The 19,467-nt window shown below is 36.0% G+C and overlaps 1 protein-coding gene across 3 annotated transcripts in view; it reads left to right on the forward strand.

Moving 5' to 3' along the window:
• LOC108747510 overlaps positions 1–14,857 on the forward strand; it is a 143,032-nt gene extending 128,175 nt beyond the window's left edge. For all 3 annotated transcript variants that reach the window (XM_018485052.1, XM_018485053.1, XM_018485055.1), the window contains 4 exons: positions 10,117–10,354; positions 10,698–11,084; positions 11,160–11,411; positions 11,520–14,857. In XM_018485052.1, coding sequence (XP_018340554.1) covers positions 10,117–10,354; positions 10,698–11,084; positions 11,160–11,411; positions 11,520–13,328 — 2,686 coding nt within the window. In that variant the 3' untranslated portion in view covers positions 13,329–14,857. The remainder of the gene's footprint in view (positions 1–10,116; positions 10,355–10,697; positions 11,085–11,159; positions 11,412–11,519) is intronic.
• Positions 14,858–19,467: the final 4,610 nt, after the last annotated feature.

The following is a 19,467-nucleotide window of genomic DNA, read 5'->3' on the forward strand; positions in this document are numbered from 1 at the left end:
TTCACGATATTTGTACTATACATTTTGTAAAAAAAAAAGAAAAAAACATTGTTAGAACAATAATTCTTTGAACATCAAATTATCTGGAAGAGATGTAAATTATTGTCCCATTTCATATACAGAGTATTTGACAATTATTGCTTTAGAAGCAATATTTTTTCAACGCGTATTAAATGTTAACCTTTATCGATTGTACTGATACAAGAACTTGGAAGCGCAAAGTAACTTCAAAGTGTTTCGAACGGTGTGAATAGTTATTATACGATGACAGATATAAAATAATTTAGTTCTCACACTCACTGGTGTAAAACTCTTTGTTGACCAGACGTCGAAATACTACTACGAATTGATTCTATTATTAAAGCCGTATTATTGAATCTGTCAGACTTGATCTAACACAAGTTATATGTTGACATTGGCAATATCATATTAACATTGCGTCCGTCTGGTTTTATTTAACTAACAAGAAGGGCGCGTTCAGTGTAAACGTAAAGAAAGATGGGAATAAAATATGTGCGTAAGTAACGGCGCGGAATATGAGTCACGTTATCGCATTTCCTCTAGCTCGGATAACCGTAAAATCAAATGTATTACCTTAAAATTGAATAATACAATGTTGCACGCGACTTTTCGATATTGGACGTGGATTTAGCGAAATAAGAGTCACGGATGCATAAACGTGCATTTGAATCGCTTTTTAACGAATACGTAATAAAATTCATATAACTTATAAAGCGTTAATGAATCTCAGAGAGAATTCCAATATTTTAATTTCGCGAGAATCGTAGTAGAAACAATTGGATCGTTTATGGCTTATAAACTCGCAAATAATCGACGAGCGCGTATTTTACATCTCCAATTACAAGTTACTTGTGCGAATGCGTTTCCCGAGAAATATCTGCATCTGTTATTAATTTAATTACAGTTTATTTCATTCTGCCTTTTTTCTCTGAATTCTTTTATTTAGCTTTGCTGGATATTTCCACTTATACTTGTACAACATTGGATAATTATATATAATACTTAACAGAAATTAGCTATTTAATTATACAAATTGATTTTAATATATTGTATTTTTCTATAAAAATGTTTCAACACTTTTTCACTTCTCTTCTCTCTCTACCTCTTTAAATTATATAATTTAAATTATAGAAACGTTTTTCAAGTATACAAATATTTTGTTTGGACAATTCCAATTTTCAGACTTGAAAATTCTTTTTTTAATTTGAATTTCGTTCACTTTTAACAAAGTTACAGTTGCTTGAATTTTGAAGTTTGCAGCCCTACGAATTTTGTTCAACAGTCTAATATATTTATGTTTATATTAATTTGTATTTAGGAAATGTTAAATTATGTTAATAACATTTTCTGTTAAATGTGTTTGACATTTTCTGTTAAGTTTCTCACATAAATAGAATTAATGGTCACGCTCGAGCTAGATTTTGCGTTTGTGAAAGAGACAAGAAGGGGATTACATACAATGGCGGTATAATTCATTTTGCCTCGTGATAAAAACCTGGGATTACGGGTTGATGCATTATGTTGGTTAGATTTCTTTTATTTCGCCTCTATTGATGTACTTACTTCCGCGTCATATTCTTAGCGTAAAATGAGAATTAACGACCTCCCTCGATTTTCTCCTCGCTAATAAAACCTCGTTCCTCGTGGACGAATATCTCTCCGGTTATATATATATATATATATATATACTTTTGTCATATTTCGAATTCCGAAAATACAGTTTATTGAGTCTGCCCGTCCGCGTGTCCGTCATAACACTGCGAAGCTAAAAATTCCACGGTAACAGCGCCGTCTTCGCGCGTCTGATATCGTGTAAACAAAAACAAAGAAAATGAAAGATGCGCTGACGCGTCAGTTCGCATTACGCAAGGAGGAAGTTTCCCGGCGTAAGTTTCCGCGAATCTCATATGGGATGTGCGCGACTCTGGTAAAGCGTGACGAGGCGCAGGGCGAGCCTCGGGTGCTTAAAATAGGGAACGTATACGCGGCCGTGTCGGGGATGCCTCGGAATGCGGCTGTTACCTTACCGTGAGCCCTGCTGCGTCTCGCATCCACAACCACGCCTTCTGCGTCCTCCTCCGTCTGGTTTGCGCGGCTCGACTTATTCCGCCGCGCCCGGCGAAATATGCGATCTCGCCGTCCACGTATCGAATATCACAACTTGTCGCGCCTGTGCGCGGCAACGCGGAAGATTTCTTGCGCTTCTCCGCGTGAAGGCGAATAAAACGAAGCGAACGAAGTACGACGGACTCGCGGATCGCCTACCACTCCGAAACCGATTCGAGATCGCGACGAACGATAAGTAATTGGAGGAACTTATTGTTAGATTCGCATTTATATTTCGAAAAACTTATTTCCAATTAGTCGAGAACTTATTTTTAATTAATTTACTTTTAATTGTTGAAATTAGTCAATGAACATTTTTTTTCTTCTTTTTCTCTCCTATCATTTTTTGGGATTAAGTACACGATAATGAATGAACTTTTATCTAATTTGTTCTAAAATGTATATCTATTATAATTTCTGATATGAATGTAAGAGTGTAGGATTGTGAAAAAGAATTTCAATAAGTTTTCCAAGCTTTCGAGCGATGGGAAATCTGATTTAATACGTTTTTGCACTCACACACAATTGCTTACCCGAAAATTCGTAGCACAGTAGAAATAACACGTCGTATTTGGGGCGATGAGGATTCTCGGGTCGAGGAATTTTCATCCGGCAACAGTCAGGCGAATAATTTTATCTGCTTATTCGTATCTTTCCTAACTGTTAGTTCAGATACAGTTTATTTTGCATCTCTCCGTTTCTGCATTTTACCATTTATCTTCAAATTTTATATGATATTTTTCATTTATTGCGATTTACAAGCAAATATTTCTTGAGAACAGAGATACAGGTTTATCGCGTGATGCGTGCGGTGAGATTATTGATTTCGATCCCAGATACATCGGGTAATCCCGGAGTTGATGAATATACGAATGTATGTTTGCGGGATTTCGCAAACGCCATTTTATGTCTCGACAGCGGCGATGCAGAAAACTTTGCGGACTTAAATGCCTACCTGCAGGCGAAGACAATCCACGGCGTTTAATTAAACGAACGTCAATCCGTTGGATGGAGTTAAGTCTACTTGCAAGTAGACAATTAATTACCGATTTCATTTGATTGCAACACGATCGCGTGTTTGCAAGTCCCGATATATAATATGGGATACACATCGTTCCTAAGTCTATTCCACATTGCTTGCGTTGCAGAAGCATCGATTTGTTCCATGTTATGAGAAATTTCACCGGCTGTCCGCAAATACATTGAGGGAAATGAGTCTGATATTTGTGACTACAATCGCGTAATAAAATAGTTATGGTTGAAAGGCTTCATTTCTATAATTATTATTCCTATACTGTTGGTAATAATAATTATATTTATCATTCTATTAAAATAATATATTATATAATTGGCATAAAAAATGACGATGAATTACAATTATATGTATTACGATAATTGCAACCTTTTTTCCCCTCAATATGCTTGTTCATATATTTCTCTCAACTTCTTATGAAAGTGATTTACTAGTTTACGATTAATTCCGGTCGATATTATTGTAGCAGGAATTTGATAAGCTTAGTTGCTTAATGATCCAATTGTTCTTCGTGAAATATCTTAAAATTTGTTCTCTAAATGAAGCTTATTGCTGCGAAGCATTAAATTGCAGATATCCCGACCATATTACACGAGTAATTAAGCTATTGTATTACACTCGTGGTATTAACAATTGTTGTACTAACATCCGTGCAAAATTACGTGTTCTATTAACGGATCGTATTAGCCAAACTGGAAGAGTTACTAATTAACAAATTGTGCCGCGCAAATTATGCCTGCAGACGCAAATATTGGATAATTTGTACCACTTTTACCCTTTTGCAAAATATGTGTCTGAATACGAGAATAGATATATATATATATATATGGACGATTTGTAATGAAAATTTTGTTTTTGATTCATCAAATGAAGCAGCAGAGAAAACAGGCCTGCCAGTAAAGCGAAGATCAAAGATGATACTTCGACCTTTACCGCCCTGACGTCAAGGTTTCTTTTTTGCACATACAAGGCAGAAGTAACGTCGTACATGTGAGAAATGTCCTTTACGTCGCTCGTCCGTCCATCAAAATGTCTCGTCGAGCTGACTCGCCCGAGGGTGCGTTTGTAAACGCAATTAAACGCGAACGTGCTCGCGTGGCGAGTAACTATCGCTTCGCGTAGGACTCTACTCAACTTTCCACACCGTTGCGATCGTGCCAGATTGCGAATCGATATAGCGATATCGCATTGAAATGAGAAGCGTCATTCTACTGAACTTGGAGCCGATATCTCATCAGCAAATTCGATCGTGCAAGATATTGCGGCGGTAATTGTAGTTCACTGAAATATTAACTTTCTCGAGTTATTTTCAAGAAGACGACGTATTACATTCTTACGGAAGAATGTCTTTCACGGTTTTTTTTAGTAAAAGAATTCATATTCTAGATAAGTCAATTTAAACGTAAACGATAAAATGATTAATAATTTAGAAGCTATTTATTTTTTACTATTGTTACTTTTGGGAACTTTTTATTATTTCACAGTATTATTTTACTCACGCATATTTATTTTTTTCTATGTATTAAAAATAAGGAAGAAAGAGAGCTAATATAAAAAAAGAAAACTGTATAAGAATAAAACTAGCTATGTATGTATAATTTTGAATGCGCTGTCACAACATTTAGCTGAGACAAATTTGTACGTGTTTTCCAAATATTGTATTTCTCCATATGTTTGTGAACGAATAATTTTTTACCGATAACACTGACACAATATTTTTTTAGAAAGAAACGTTCTCCAAGTACCGCCCCCAATGAAATTAATTATTCAGTTATGCGAAATCCAGATTTTTTTTATACAATATTTATTATATTGTCGATGTAACACAACAAATAAAATGTGTGTTTTTGAAGCACCTTAATACGCGTGTGTGATTTCCACGTACATTAATACGGGGCAAACGGGCGCTATAAAGACAGACCCTGAGGAACTTTAACCTTCCACCCTCGAGGGCTTTACGTTGGAGCACTTTTATGAAGCACGTCGTACGTTTAGATGCGTGACACGCAGCTCGATCGAGAAAATCACGAGGCTTTTTTAATACTTTCAGCGCATCTCCGCTGTAATTGTCTTCCAGCGTAAAGAGTGGAAGAATATGATATTTAAGAAGATCGATATTCAACAACATCAATCCTCTGTAATAGACTTCGTGCAAAGTCTTTATCTGTTCGTTCCTATCGACAGCTTCAAGGCTTGATTGTCTTAGAATTCGATCAATTCTCGCCACGTTTTTCAGGAAGGCGACACGGTGTGTATCATGAATTTATGTATAATTTTTTCATTCACGCTTGCCTTACAATTGCGAGAAAATTTTCTATCCTCCGATACTAGAATAGAGTAATTTCTGCACTTGTTCTGCGCGCGACTATTAAATCAGCGAGATTGAATACGCGTTTAATATGCGACATGAGAAATTAAAAAAAAAAAAAAAAAAAAAAAGAATGTTCGGCAAAACAATTACGCGACGGAGTATCTTTTGCATATGCATCGCATATATATGTCTTTTGTCGTATTTGCAACGTAATTTCCTCCTTTATATTCATAGGGCGTATAGCGTGACGCAAGTGAAGCGATAAACTTGCGGTTCATTTGACTCGGAGGGCTTTAAAACATCCCGCCCGAAGAGCCCGTTATACGACTGAGATTCATTTGCATACGCGGCACGTAATCTGATTATCGACTGACTAGGATGTTCGGGGGAATCAATATCAATATGAATATAATACGGATATAATTCGGCAACGAGCGCGAATTGAGCGTGGCAGGTAATGCAGTAAAACGCCATTATGATTTCGCGTCGCGCAAATGGTACCGCGCGTTGTAAATTTCCGTCCGGCAACTTCCAGGGATATTTCACGTCGCACAAAGTATAACAGCATGATCGCAGTTGACGTGGGCGCGTTAAACTTTTGCCACTAATTAAACTTCCGTAATTTATCATCGGTCGAGGAGAAAGTTCTCGGAGAAAAATCAAACAAATGGGTTATGAGCAGGGACCATAGACTTCCGAAGACTTCCCAAAGTTTTCCGAGATTCTCTCTCGCGAAGCCACGAAGTTATTTTGGCGGCTTAAGATGCCCAATCCTATTTTGCCTCGAAGTGCATTCTTATGCAGATGGATTCGAAGCAAGAGAGCTTGGTCGTATTAATTCTCTGAATACTTATCTCAAGTGGCACAAGTGCTTTATGATTTCATTAATATTGTCCCATTTTCACATTATAGTAAATTTTATTTTGTAATTAATAAGAAATACTGCGTCATATAAATTATTAATGAGGCGCATATATATATAAAATAAGTGGAAAATGTAGAATAATTCCTTATATGAAATTTCATTTTCAGGAAAATAGACTAAATATTTGCTATGTATGTGTGTTTTGACTCTTAATAGATCTCGCTGTAGCTACTATCTCTATTCATGTTTGTGTTTATCGTGTCGAGTAATCGAGAATACACGGGAGATCGAGAATAAAATAGGATATTCACGCATGATGAATTTTATTACTTTATAAATTATTGAAAATGTTACCCGAAAGCCTCAAATTTTATTTCATATTTTCAACTTATATTTACATGAGGAATTACCTGCTTTCCCACGATTTCCGAAACATTTTCTATGACATGTTTTCATATATGTTATTGGTATCAAAAGAATACGTGTATATATATTTTTAAAAATTGATTTTATTTAATTCTCTATAATGTTTTTGTCATAATATCAAGAGACACTGTATAAAATGATAAAAAGTAATGTTCAGCGTGACATAAATTTCACATTTCAGTCCATTAATTGTATTATACATTGTCACCATTGGCATGACAATCAAAATCAAGCCTGGCCAAGAAAAAGATATTGATAAGTTGGATCTTGATCTCCCTGTTTTTCCTTAAAAAGATATTATATATTTTTAATTTCTATGGAAGCGGATTCATAGCGTCACTGTCGAATCCTCCCAGAAAATAGTAAAGCTGCATCTATCTGTAGAGAATGAGTTTATTTATAAGCAGATACATGGGACTTACTGATTTCGAACAGTTAAGGGAATCTCTTATAGTTGGCCATATTGCCTTCCGGGAGATGAAATAAAAATTCAATGTATCTCGCCAAATTTAAACCCGACATTTTAGCACAGAGAGTAGACACGCAACTCTCTGCGCCACATGATTGTCACACATTAATTATATTATTAAGAATGATTCAATTTAATCGGCGTACAATGTAAATATTTATTCACGTGACTATAATACTTGATCTATAAAAAATTATCAGGGATATCCTTTCTTTATGTGGAAAAGATCAGTGATAAAGTGAATAATGTGTTTAGAAATATTTTCTCCGATTGTTTCTGTTCTCCGGTGGCAGTCACGCACGTCGCATCGACATGCAAATCGTGCCTGCCATTTAGGTAGCGTCGCGGCAAGACGCGTTTTCCGTTCCTTCGAAGCGTTTTATACTCGCGGCGATTCGGTACGGTGCATTAAGCCGGGCTGCCGTTTACTGCAATTTACCAGCGATTCTTCGCAAACGATTATGGTTGCAGCGAGGAGAAGTTGGAGCGCTTCCGGGCGTAGCTTCCTCATCGAGGCGAGGCTGTAAACGCCGTGTGGCATAATCGTGTCCCCTCTTCCGGCTTGTCCCCGTTTTACCTTTCTATGTCACAAGTTTCTATTCTTATGGATATTCGGAAAAACCAGTTAACGCGAGTAATGACCTCGATCGTCGAGATTATCTTCCTCGAAAATGTATGGGAAATCTGTTTCCCATGTACCATTGAGAAATCGTATCTCTCTCTGGTTAAGCGTGTCACAGTTATCGATATTTACTCTATAATACTTTAATCTCAAACAACTGTATCCACTTTTATTTTATGTACGTATTTTAGACAAGCAAAATTAATACTAAACAATATTACGTTTCATCGATAACGATTGTGCAAGAAGTTATGCGACGAAGAATTCTTGTATGTACGATATAATAATAAATGCAATAATAACGTATACTTGAATAAATATCACAGTAAAATTTGAACTCTGATTTTGCAGTGATAACAAATTAAAGCGGTAATGTAAAAGAACTGTCGAAGAAGTGCACGTGCCAAGGAAGAAATGCGAGAATGCCGACACGTTGGAAGGCGTAAATAAAAGAGAGTGCGACCTACTTGAGAAAACGTCGGAGATGCTATGCACACATAGCATCTCCATTCACCCGCGGATTCTGCTCGCTTCCGTTCACCGTGACGGGTCCTCCGACGGTGGTTAGTTGGCCTCTGTCGTGTTACCGCGAAATGCTATTAAGTTACTGTTATCTAGGTAATAAGGCCCGTCACGATTTAGGGCGTGTATAATGGGGAGCGCGCATCACAAAGCGTGCATTATCACGCGTACCATGATCCCACCTAATAGCTAAATACGGATTGCCAATTAGCGGTCGTCAGCAAATAAGCTGTCTGTACACGCTAAAGGTCCTTCGTACAAGACCGTCTCCAGTTGTCTTTTGCGGCTGAAAGAACGTAAGATCCTTCTGGAGCATCTTCTGTTTACGCCATCCACCTTTTGTCAAAGGCTTTATTGCGAAGTAACGATTTTCCGTGTTGACTTTTTATTATCTACTTCATTGAAATGAGAATTTCTTTTTTTTCTTTAGATACTGCCCTTTAGCTATCTATCAAAGATCAATATAGTAAAAGAAGATATTCAAGCACTAATTACGACGTTACATGTTATCATTATTCTGCTAATTTGCGCAGTTTTGTATGTACGGTGAGTTAAAGGCGTCTCTCTGTGAAATAGGAAGCTTGTAAAAATCCGGATGAGTAAGGAAAATGAGAGAGATGATTAGAAAAGATATAAGAAACAACGAAAAGCTCCTACAATTTATTAATTATGAATATTATATAAATATTATAAATGTAAATGAGATAAGCTTATACCATTCGCTAACTACGATCAATCCAAATGGAATAAAGAATAAGCGTGATAAAGTAGAATTTAAAATGAAAAGATGTAATTATAATCAATTTTCGATTTGTCCTTTTAACTTCCCCTTTTTTGAAAAATAGATATTGCAAACTAAACATCGTTCGTTGAGCGAGATGGTACAATGTGTAATTATGTAAATATCATTTTATATTCAAAGACACGTATACGACGTAATTATACAATTTCATCGTACGTTGTGACCCAGTATTACATGTGGTTTCATTGATTTCAATGGATTTAATGAGTTTACAATTGTTTACGATTGTATTATCGTAAATTATGATGGACGTTGCATCTCTTAGGCACGTAGCTATTCTCAGGAGAAGTGATATAAGTGACAGTACTCCACGTGATGTTGGCGAATCGATGCCGATGTCTCCGATACAATCCCGTTTGTCTCGACGTATGTTAAGCCCGTGTTGATTTAGCAGCACGAGCAGATAACCCATTATCTGTCAAAGTAGCGAAGAGCTGTTGGTCAAAGTACTCCACCAATTAATCCGATTAATCCTGCGTGCCTAGGTGACCGATTGCTGACGCGGGTGCGAAGTTTCGCGCAGCAATTGACGCTACGGTACTTGCCCTCTTGGTAAATCAATTTTAACACTGTTCTCTGTATATTTAACAAATTTGTTCCATATTCCCTCAAATTGATTAATTTCATTTGTTTCCTCCAACAAAATAAAATGAAACAAAAAGATCATTTAACGAGGCAATAAATTTAATAACGAAATAAACAATTGCTATGATGCTAATGAAGAGGATGAACAGGTGTTAATTTAATCATCAATAGTGGTTAATTGGTACAACTTTCTGTTTTCTTAAGATTATCATATTTAACGGAACAACTGTTAATTAAACGTGTCTAAATTAATTATTAGTTAGTAATGTTAATAACACACGTATCACGAATATGAAAATGTCATCATGTCTTGATTGAAAAGGGTAAAAATATAATTATCTGTACTATTTTCAGCGACGTGACGGTTTCGTCGAACGTTCGCGAGTGGTTACGCTCGCCGGCCTTCGACGCGCGACAGTGGGAAGACGAGGAGTTGCTGTTGATGCTGCAGACGATGTTTGTCGAGCTCGACCTACCTCAAAAATTCAACATTCCCTTGCCGATTCTGAGGAACTTCCTGTACGAAGTCTACAATAATTACAACGAGGTGCCATTTCACAATTTCAGGCACTGCTTCTGCGTGGCGCAAATGGTGAGTGTTTCTTCATCTTCATATTCTGCTCTGATTCGCACAACTTTCCGCGAAGACAATTAACAGTTATGCGGCAGCGTGACTGTAATTACATGTTGATACACGAGAAGATGTATAATAATAATAAGTGTGATGAATAATATTGCAGTAATTACGATGGCTAATTGTTTGTTACACTAATTGTTTGATTACACCTATTAATTGGCGTTAACTGCATTATTCTACGGTATAATATAATTAAATTATTTCTTAAGCGATTAAAATACATGTATAATAGTACGCTTTAATCTATAGCTGCAGATCGAATTGAGTTATCGGCTCAGTGCTAATTGATTGTGTCTAGATGTACGCGATAGCGTGGGCGGTGGATCTTCCGTCGAAAATCGGTGACCTCGAGGTCCTCATACTGATTGTCTCCTGTATTTGCCATGATCTCGACCATCCGGGCTACAATAATATCTACCAAATAAACGCGCGGACCGAGCTGGCGTTACGCTACAACGATATCTCGCCCCTGGAGAATCATCATTGCTCTGTGGCATTCCGGGTCTTGGAGGCGCCCGAGTGCAACATCCTCGCATCCTTGGACAACCCTACGTATAGAATAGTTCGTGAGGGCATCATAAGATGTATCCTAGCGACCGACATGGCCCGGCACAACGAGATCCTCGGCCAGTTCACCGACATTACTCCTGAATTCGATTACACCAGCAAGGCGCACATAAATTTGGTAATCCATCGATTACTGAAGTATTTAATGAAATATTTAATCGGATCAACTTCATTTCTTATTTATGTTTCGCAGTTGTCCATGATCTTGATCAAGGTGGCTGATATAAGCAACGAGGCACGACCGATGGAAGTCGCGGAACCGTGGCTGGATAGATTGCTTCAAGAGTTCTTCAAGCAGAGCGACGCAGAGAAACTCGAGGGTCTTCCGGTCACGCCCTTCATGGATCGCGATAAAGTGACCAAGCCGTCCTCCCAAGTTAGCTTCATCGGCCTAGTTCTCCTCCCTCTCTTTGAAGCTCTCGGCGAACTTCTACCCGAGTTGCAGGTATTTCATCTTTTCATACATGAACCTATCTATCTGTGTCTGGAAATAATTAGCAGTATGTAGTTACCTACACACACAACTAAATCTGTATGAAATTCTATTTTTCAGGATCTCATAGTTCAACCGGTCAGGGAAGCTCTGGAGTATTATCGAAGACTGAATGAAGCAGCCAAAGATGAGCGCCATCATCGGAGGAGCGTCGTCGACGTCGGGGAATCGGCGCTATCCAACATGACAACCGCTACCGGTAGTTCATCCACCGTTATCAAGTCTACATCGTCGCATAGCATGCGCTCAAAAAGATCCGCCACGACAATTCATTCACGTTCGCGTTCCACCGATGATGATATCACAGAAAATTTGACGATGGAGGAGGCGGAAAATGTTGAGAGCTCGGATCCGGAGACTGCCACGGAGGTAGAGATCAGCGAAAAGACGCTAAAGTTCAAAATTTCTACGGAGGGCACACTGACCGGCCCGACGTCCGGTCGGAAGAGCTATCCTGGCAGTCGAAAGGGCAGCCGGGAAAAGTCTTCGTTGGATTATCACCATCACGACTTGGCCAAAGCTGTTCGTGATCATGATTACGAAAGGAGACGTTGCAAGGGCGAAAATCTTGGCAGTGACCTGAGCTCGCCGGTGAGCGCAAGGTCTGCCGAGGGCACGCGGATCCTTGAGGAAATGGAGAAGGACACGATTATTTCAGACGCCAAGATTGAAAACAAGACGTCTGAGGGAAACGGTAATGTCGTCGCGGTGGAGGCCCGCTCGCAGCCGAAGAACAATGTAAGGAAAACCAGCAATGTCATAGAGAACGATCAAGAAAACAGATCAAGCCGCAGGGATGCTCACAGTAGTCGAGAATCGATCGGTTTGCGATGTTGCTGCGACGACCGAACTGGGCCGAATAACAAGTCTCTATTCTCACGACTGAGGAACTTTACGGACCGTCTTAGCATGAGCTTTGACTCAAAGGACTCGCCTAGTCCAAAACCGAAGCATACTTCGAAGATGCTCAATAAGAGTAACTCGATTAGTAGTGGTTCGGCCACGACTACCTCGTCAAGGTATAACAACTCGTTGTTTATTTGCAAACGCTGCAACTTGATTAAGTCGTCAGTAAAACACGGCAACAAGGCAGCCATCGCAACCGTGGTGGAGTTATCGCCAGTGGACAAACGAGCGATGACTCTGCCAAAGGTTCGAAAGTCCACGGATAGTAAGAATAAGAGCTGGCGAACGGTATTCGCCAAGGAGAAGAGATCGTCCACTTCTTTGGAAGCTTTACCGGCAGCCGGTTCTGGCTCCCGTTCGTTTTCCAAGCACCGCAGAAACTTGTCAAACCCCGAGGGCAAGTCGCAAAGCTTGAAGGAAACGAAGACTCGACAAATTCTGGACATCGAGTTTCGTGAAATAGACGTTCGTTCGAAGAATCAACAACCTGAAATTATAGTCAATCCAGACGATACCTGCTGCGATATCGAAGAAGATCTCGGTAAGGTAGAAATCAGAAGAAGTTCGGCCAGCATGGAAGATATCTCCAAAATGGCGAAACAGGCAGCGGAAGCTGCTGTATTAGGCGTGTTAGACCCTAAAAAGGCGGAGGAGCGTCCTCACACCGGTAGTTTAGACTCGATGCTCTGTAAAGAGGTGTCTAAGTCACGAAAGAAGCATTCCGCATTCTGCTCGCCCGCGACGACGAAAAAATCGTCACCTGGACTATTTTCACGATTTAAATCTGGCATGAGCATCGATAGCACTCGGAGCAATAGCAACAGCGATTCCTTGCATGATCACGGCTCACAAAGCGGTTGGATATCCTCATTGACAGCTAGCTTCCGGCCGAAAAGACATCCGAACGAAACGCCGCTGTCACCGCATCCACCGAGGTCGCCCAGCAGAGAGGAGATCAAGTGATACGTTCTGGTGGTCGAGGATTCCTCTGACAAGAAACTCAGCCTCCGCGGCTGGTGGCCTGAGAACTTGTTCTGCTGCAATAGCTAAGAATCGAGCGAGAAAGTTGAATGTCTAAAGAGGCTAATTTAGACCAAGAAATTTCCGGGAATCTTGTCTTCATATTCGTAAAAAAAAAAGAAACGAATAAAATGATTTCTAAAAGATTTTTTAAGACGTTTAAATTTTCTAATGCAGAAATTATCTCGCGTATTTCTCTCTCATTGCGATATTAATTGTTAATAGATTAATAATTGCGGTGGAAAAATCTCTAATCGAGTGCGTCAACTATATTCTATTTTGCGAAACAAAATGTACCATAAATTCTTGTGAGTAATTCACAATATTGCAGCGCACGATGCATTTGTAATATACGAATTAAATAATACGAATTAAATAAATGTTTCTCTATGTATGATATTGAAAACGGTCAATTTGAATGAACGTATTTGTTCGAGCATGCCATTTACCGAGAAAATATTTTATATATATATACATATATATAAAATATATGATTACCGCAATTGAATTAAATTAATCTTGCAGAGGAATCCTCAGACCATTATTTCGTGTTATCGACTTTGAGTGTTTTACGTCATGACGATTGCAAAAATTGAGATACATTTATTGTGAAGGGCATCTACGGCCTGTGGAATACAAGGAGAATGTATGCTATATACATAAACTATTTTATTTATTGTTCAATTAAAGAGTAGCCTAATGCGTAATCATTAATGTTGTTCGTTACTATACGTATATAAATATAGGTAAAGTGCAGATGTATACAAAGACATAAGGATATACATATATCCATCGTGCATAAAAAAAAATATATATAAATCTATAATATACACGAGCAAGTGGATAATTAAACGGAAAAGAAGAGGAAGAAGACAAACAAGTAGATATGTAAACGTGGCTCTGTCGTATCGATGTACGATTAAGTTTCACGAACTGTGTAATCAAGGATGTAAGGATAAGAGAGTATTCTCTGACTGTTTCTAGAATATTTTGAAAATAATCGCGTGTTTTTAGGCAAAATATTCTCAAAATTCTCGGACAATATTCTCAAAATGGAGATATTACTGTTTTCCGAAAGCACGTGATTATTCCGATTCTGAAAAAAGAGACATATATACACATATATTCTCGAATTCTACAATATTCTTAGATTATTTTCATTCTCGCAAAGACTTCACCTCACCTAAAATTAGCAGTTGCCACGGTGAAAAGAGAAAATGAGATAGATTTGTCGGAATAATTATTGCACTGTTTGTCGAGATTCACGCGGTGAAAAATCTCGTCGTCGATTCTGTACAGAAAGAAAATCCCTTAGAAAAATTATGACTTCCAGAGTATCAGATTGCTTCTTGTTCTGATGAAGTTAACTGCAATGTTGGCATTTAATGATGTCTCAAGACACGGAAATAACCCGTAAATCGTAAAACTTCCTCGAATTTAGTTAGATATAAATTTGAAAATAATTTTGTTAGACCATCAAATATTATAATTATATAGGATAATCACAATTAAAACGCTTAAGTTAGTTGCTAAAATGTCAAAACTTTTTGCAGCATTACTCATTGTACAATATATACTTAAGTGTTTTGATAATCCAACAAAATTATTTTCAGATCTGTATGCAGCTAAATCTTTAAAGACTTCAGCAAAATCGTTCTTTTCGAGAATTGTATCGTAAGCTATCTTTTATCCAGCTATGTCATTAAAGTGCAATCAAGCTTGAAAAAATGATTTGTTCTTGCTGATGTATTAATTAAGGAAAGAGCAGATTGGTCTGAAATTTCTTGAAAGGGATTGGAAATATTGTGATCTCAGTGTCGCTTCGAACGTCAAACACTGCGAGAAAGAGTAAACTTCGAAAAAGAAAAGCATCCAATTCTTAATGGTTCTCTTCTCGACGAACTGTCCTCTCCTGTGATTATTCCGTTTAAAAATTCAGACACATAATTTTGATTAACATATGCATTACGTGCGAATTATTTCTATACGGCGTTTTGCTTTTCATGTGTTAGCTGTTTATACTTTTATACTTTAACTGCGTTTGTACAGCGATTAAAAACCGTATGTATTGTTGAATTCTAGTCTTACGTTATTATATATGTTTTTTAAGGAAAAAGAGTTGGTTTCAGGCGCGTTTTATTTTCTGTGACGGTCTTCGCGAGAAGAAACTCGATGTACGAGCGAATGAGCGAGCGAGCGAACGAGTGAATGAACGAGCGAACGATTCTGCCAATTATTTGACCGATTATTTGATTACAAATGATTTGTTCCTCTCTCTCTTTTTTTCCATGCCATAAAATTAGAATTTGTCGATTAAATTAAATGGAACTGAATGCATGACGACACAAGCGGAAAAGCTATGTGTAAAACCGTTAAATAATTAATTTTAATTTTAAATTCTATGTATAAGAGAAAGAATAAAGATTGCGTTAATCGCGCAATCTATTTATGCAGCAAATTCTGCTGTCGGGACACAAAATCGAAAACCAGATTATTATATCAGACTCAGTAAATTTTTTGTAACTCTTTCACGAGTTTCAGAATTGAATTAGTGTATTCACATTTTCCTACAATATAAGAAAACTATTATCGAAAAAATAATAAAAGACATTTAAGAAAAGGAAAAATTGAAACAAGTAGAAAAATGCGATTATGAGAAACTAGCGTCACTGTATGACGCATATTATAATAATAAATAATCAAATTTTCAATCTGTGATGTGGATGGAAAAAGGCATTTGATTCTCGAAATAAGATTACTAAGTAATCGTAGAAATAAAATTTTTATCTAAAAATTCCAATCTCAATTAGATTTTATCCGAATCCATGAAACATTAATATCGATAACGCGAAATATCTTAATAAATAAAAATAGGATAATATGAATAATATGAAAATATTAGTTTTATTACTTTTGAAAATAAAAAATGAATTAAAAAATTTTTTAAATGTAAGAATATTAAAACATTGCAAACTGATAATGTTAATGAAAATATGATTAAACTGCAATTTTTTCCGAGTTGTATAGATTAAACTTGAATGGAATAATCAAGTATTTATTGTAAAAGAGTTGTATCATGACCAAATTGTTTCTAAAATATTTCTATTTCATATCCTAGAAAAAAATCAAATGTACTTTTTTCATTTATATCGCTTGCTCTTCGTGCCTGATCATTATTAGTGTTCAAGATCGATATTGGAAAAAGGTACTCAAAGGCTAATTATTTTTAAAACTTTTTCTAATTATACAATAGCGAAAAATGTGAATTTCTCGATTTTTAATCTTTTAAAAGAATGTCCTCCTTACAGAATATAATTATTTAATAAATTTATTGTTATGTTAAACTTGCGATGCAAATATAAAAAATTATCTCAGTTTTTGATATTTTCTGAAATACAAAGACTTTTCTTATAAAATAAAAACATTAATGTAAATTTCTTTTTATAAATTTCTTTTAAATTTTAAATTTGTCAATATATTCTCGGATCAAATCTATTTTCGGGTACTTTTTTCCGAAATTAGTCACACGTTTATCTACAATCTTACATATTCAACTTTTTCGACTATTTCTCAAAGACTTAATTAAAACATAATCAACTTCAGAGAGATTTTCAGAGATAACCAAAAAATCTATTTAAATTAAAATCTAAGTTTCATAAAATATAAAATGTGGAATAAATTTCAATTTATAAGAACGTTGAAATGTTGATCATCGCTTCTCCAGTATCTAATGATTAGATATACATAGTATAAATGAATAAAACAGAAATATATTAACATGAAAAGGGATGCAATGGGCCAATCGAGCCGTATTATACGGCATCGTTTTACTCGTCAATTGAATCTTTAGTCCCTCTAGAATTTTTCTCATATTCCAATTATCGTCGTCAATTATTGGGATAAAATACATTTAAACTCGTTCGCATAATTCATTGTGGTCTCCATTTCCATGTTAACGTTGAAGAGAAGAAATCGGTGTTTAACACGCTTAACTTTATTTATTATTATACCTTTATACCAAAATTATCAATTTATTGTGTATACGACAATCTTGTTTTAACCAAAGTTACCAATTTTTTAAATGCTCCTTTTAGAGCTAATATTAGCATTTACAGAGAAATAATGTGAAAGGAAACTTTAGAAGTTTTACAACTGTTTTAGAACTTCTGAAGAAAGTTCTCACTTCTTCCATGCTTTCCTCCATCCTATTCGCCTGATGTAAAAATAAGACGGCTTGTTGACAGAAAATAAATTTGATTTATTACTCAGTCATCAAATATATTTTTACATTTAATAATTATTAATGATTATATTAAATTATTAGTTATTGAATAAAATTGCTCTATGCTATAACATTGATACCAGTTGCTATTAAAAAGTAACCCGTTATGATAATGTCATTTCTAATTTGAAATCCTTTGAGTGTTCGATAATTATTAAAATAATTAACGAGCTTATAAAATGTTATTACCATAGTGACATATGAGATGTTCGTAGAAGTGGCGTGAGTTCAATACACACATTTGAATAAAACGCGGTTATAAAGATGTTAAATAGTGCAGCTTTGTTGACATTTCAGATTGTGATTAATATTATTTTTAAATGAACAGCTTTGTGTATCGCAGCGATTTCGAATTCTAATACGAAACCTCTCGATGTGTATCCTTCGTGAATTTGAATAATTGAATCACGTGAACAAATTTCGTGTTTATACAAGATCCGTTCTCCGTCTCTCGCCGTCCTTTTCCCATATGGCGTTAAATTAAGTCACCGATTGCCAAGAGAAAAAAAGAAATCAATCGCGATTGTTGCATCGGTCTCATCGTTAAGGGAATGTTAATTATATGAAATTTATGCGTACGACGTAATTTGAATGCACATGAGAACGTGTATATATGTACAGATATATGTGATGCATATACCTGTATTTATATATCGATATAAGCTACCTAATTCGATTCATAAAAATGGAATATCCTATATGTATATATCTATGTGTATATGTATGCATATATACATGTACACGTACATATATACGTACATGAATGTATACATAATGAACAAAAGTAATTATATAAATAAATAAATAAATAGATTATATATTTACCTGATATATATGAAGATTTAAGGGGAGAAGAACAAAAATATAGTTAATGCTCGCGGGCGAGTTACTAGCGCGATATTATAATGTTATCGATATTATGTTATGGTATTGTGTATGGATGAAGCGTGTTTAATTCTGTGTGAAAAGTATCGATAAAAATCCCACACACGCATTGCGGAAAAGGTGTACTGTTTTATTGTTGTTCAGTGGCGGCGTATTTTTTTTCTTTACATGATATTATTTAGAATTGACGATTGTTTCGTCCTCAATTCTACCTTAATTGTATTCGATGAGAAACATTTACCTTAATCAAATTAATTGACGTCAATATAGCGCCACTTTTGCTATTCTACGGTAAAACAGAATAATCGATACCTAAATTAAAAATTTATAATATTTGTGATATCTTCCCGACACAGTTAGAAATAAAAGTAACTCACGTTGCAGTAACTTCTAACTATGTTAACGTTCGAAATAAAAATATTTAACTTTTAACAAAACTTTTGAAATTTTTTTATTTCTCATTGATTTGTTGTTTGTACGATTTGTTGTTTTAATGACATTTTTGAAAGATTTCAGAACAAATGTAAAAAGATAATGGCAATTAATGCACTAATATCTAGTGTATATTATTCTAATCGCAGGCGTGTTAATGAGTATAAAAAGATACAAACCAGTTCTATCAATCCTGTAATCTGTACAGTTAGAATGTGCGTTTTCAGATATAATCCTCTGATCCTGTTGAGTTATATATATGATAAACATTCCTATGAAATGCGATCAGAAGGCTTACATTTGAAAAAGGGACCTATTATAGAGCTGCTTATGTAAACGATCATCACAATATATGTAATTGTGTGTATTATTTATTAATATTACGAATTGAAATCATCGTAAATCATATTACAAAAGCCCACCGTCACTGAACAAAACGCGCGAAAAAAAGTATACATATTTATATATATATATATATATAAT

Source organism: Trachymyrmex septentrionalis, unplaced genomic scaffold (genome assembly GCF_001594115.1).
Source record: "Trachymyrmex septentrionalis isolate Tsep2-gDNA-1 unplaced genomic scaffold, Tsep1.0 scaffold2, whole genome shotgun sequence".
NCBI classification, from domain to species: domain Eukaryota; kingdom Metazoa; phylum Arthropoda; class Insecta; order Hymenoptera; family Formicidae; genus Trachymyrmex; species Trachymyrmex septentrionalis.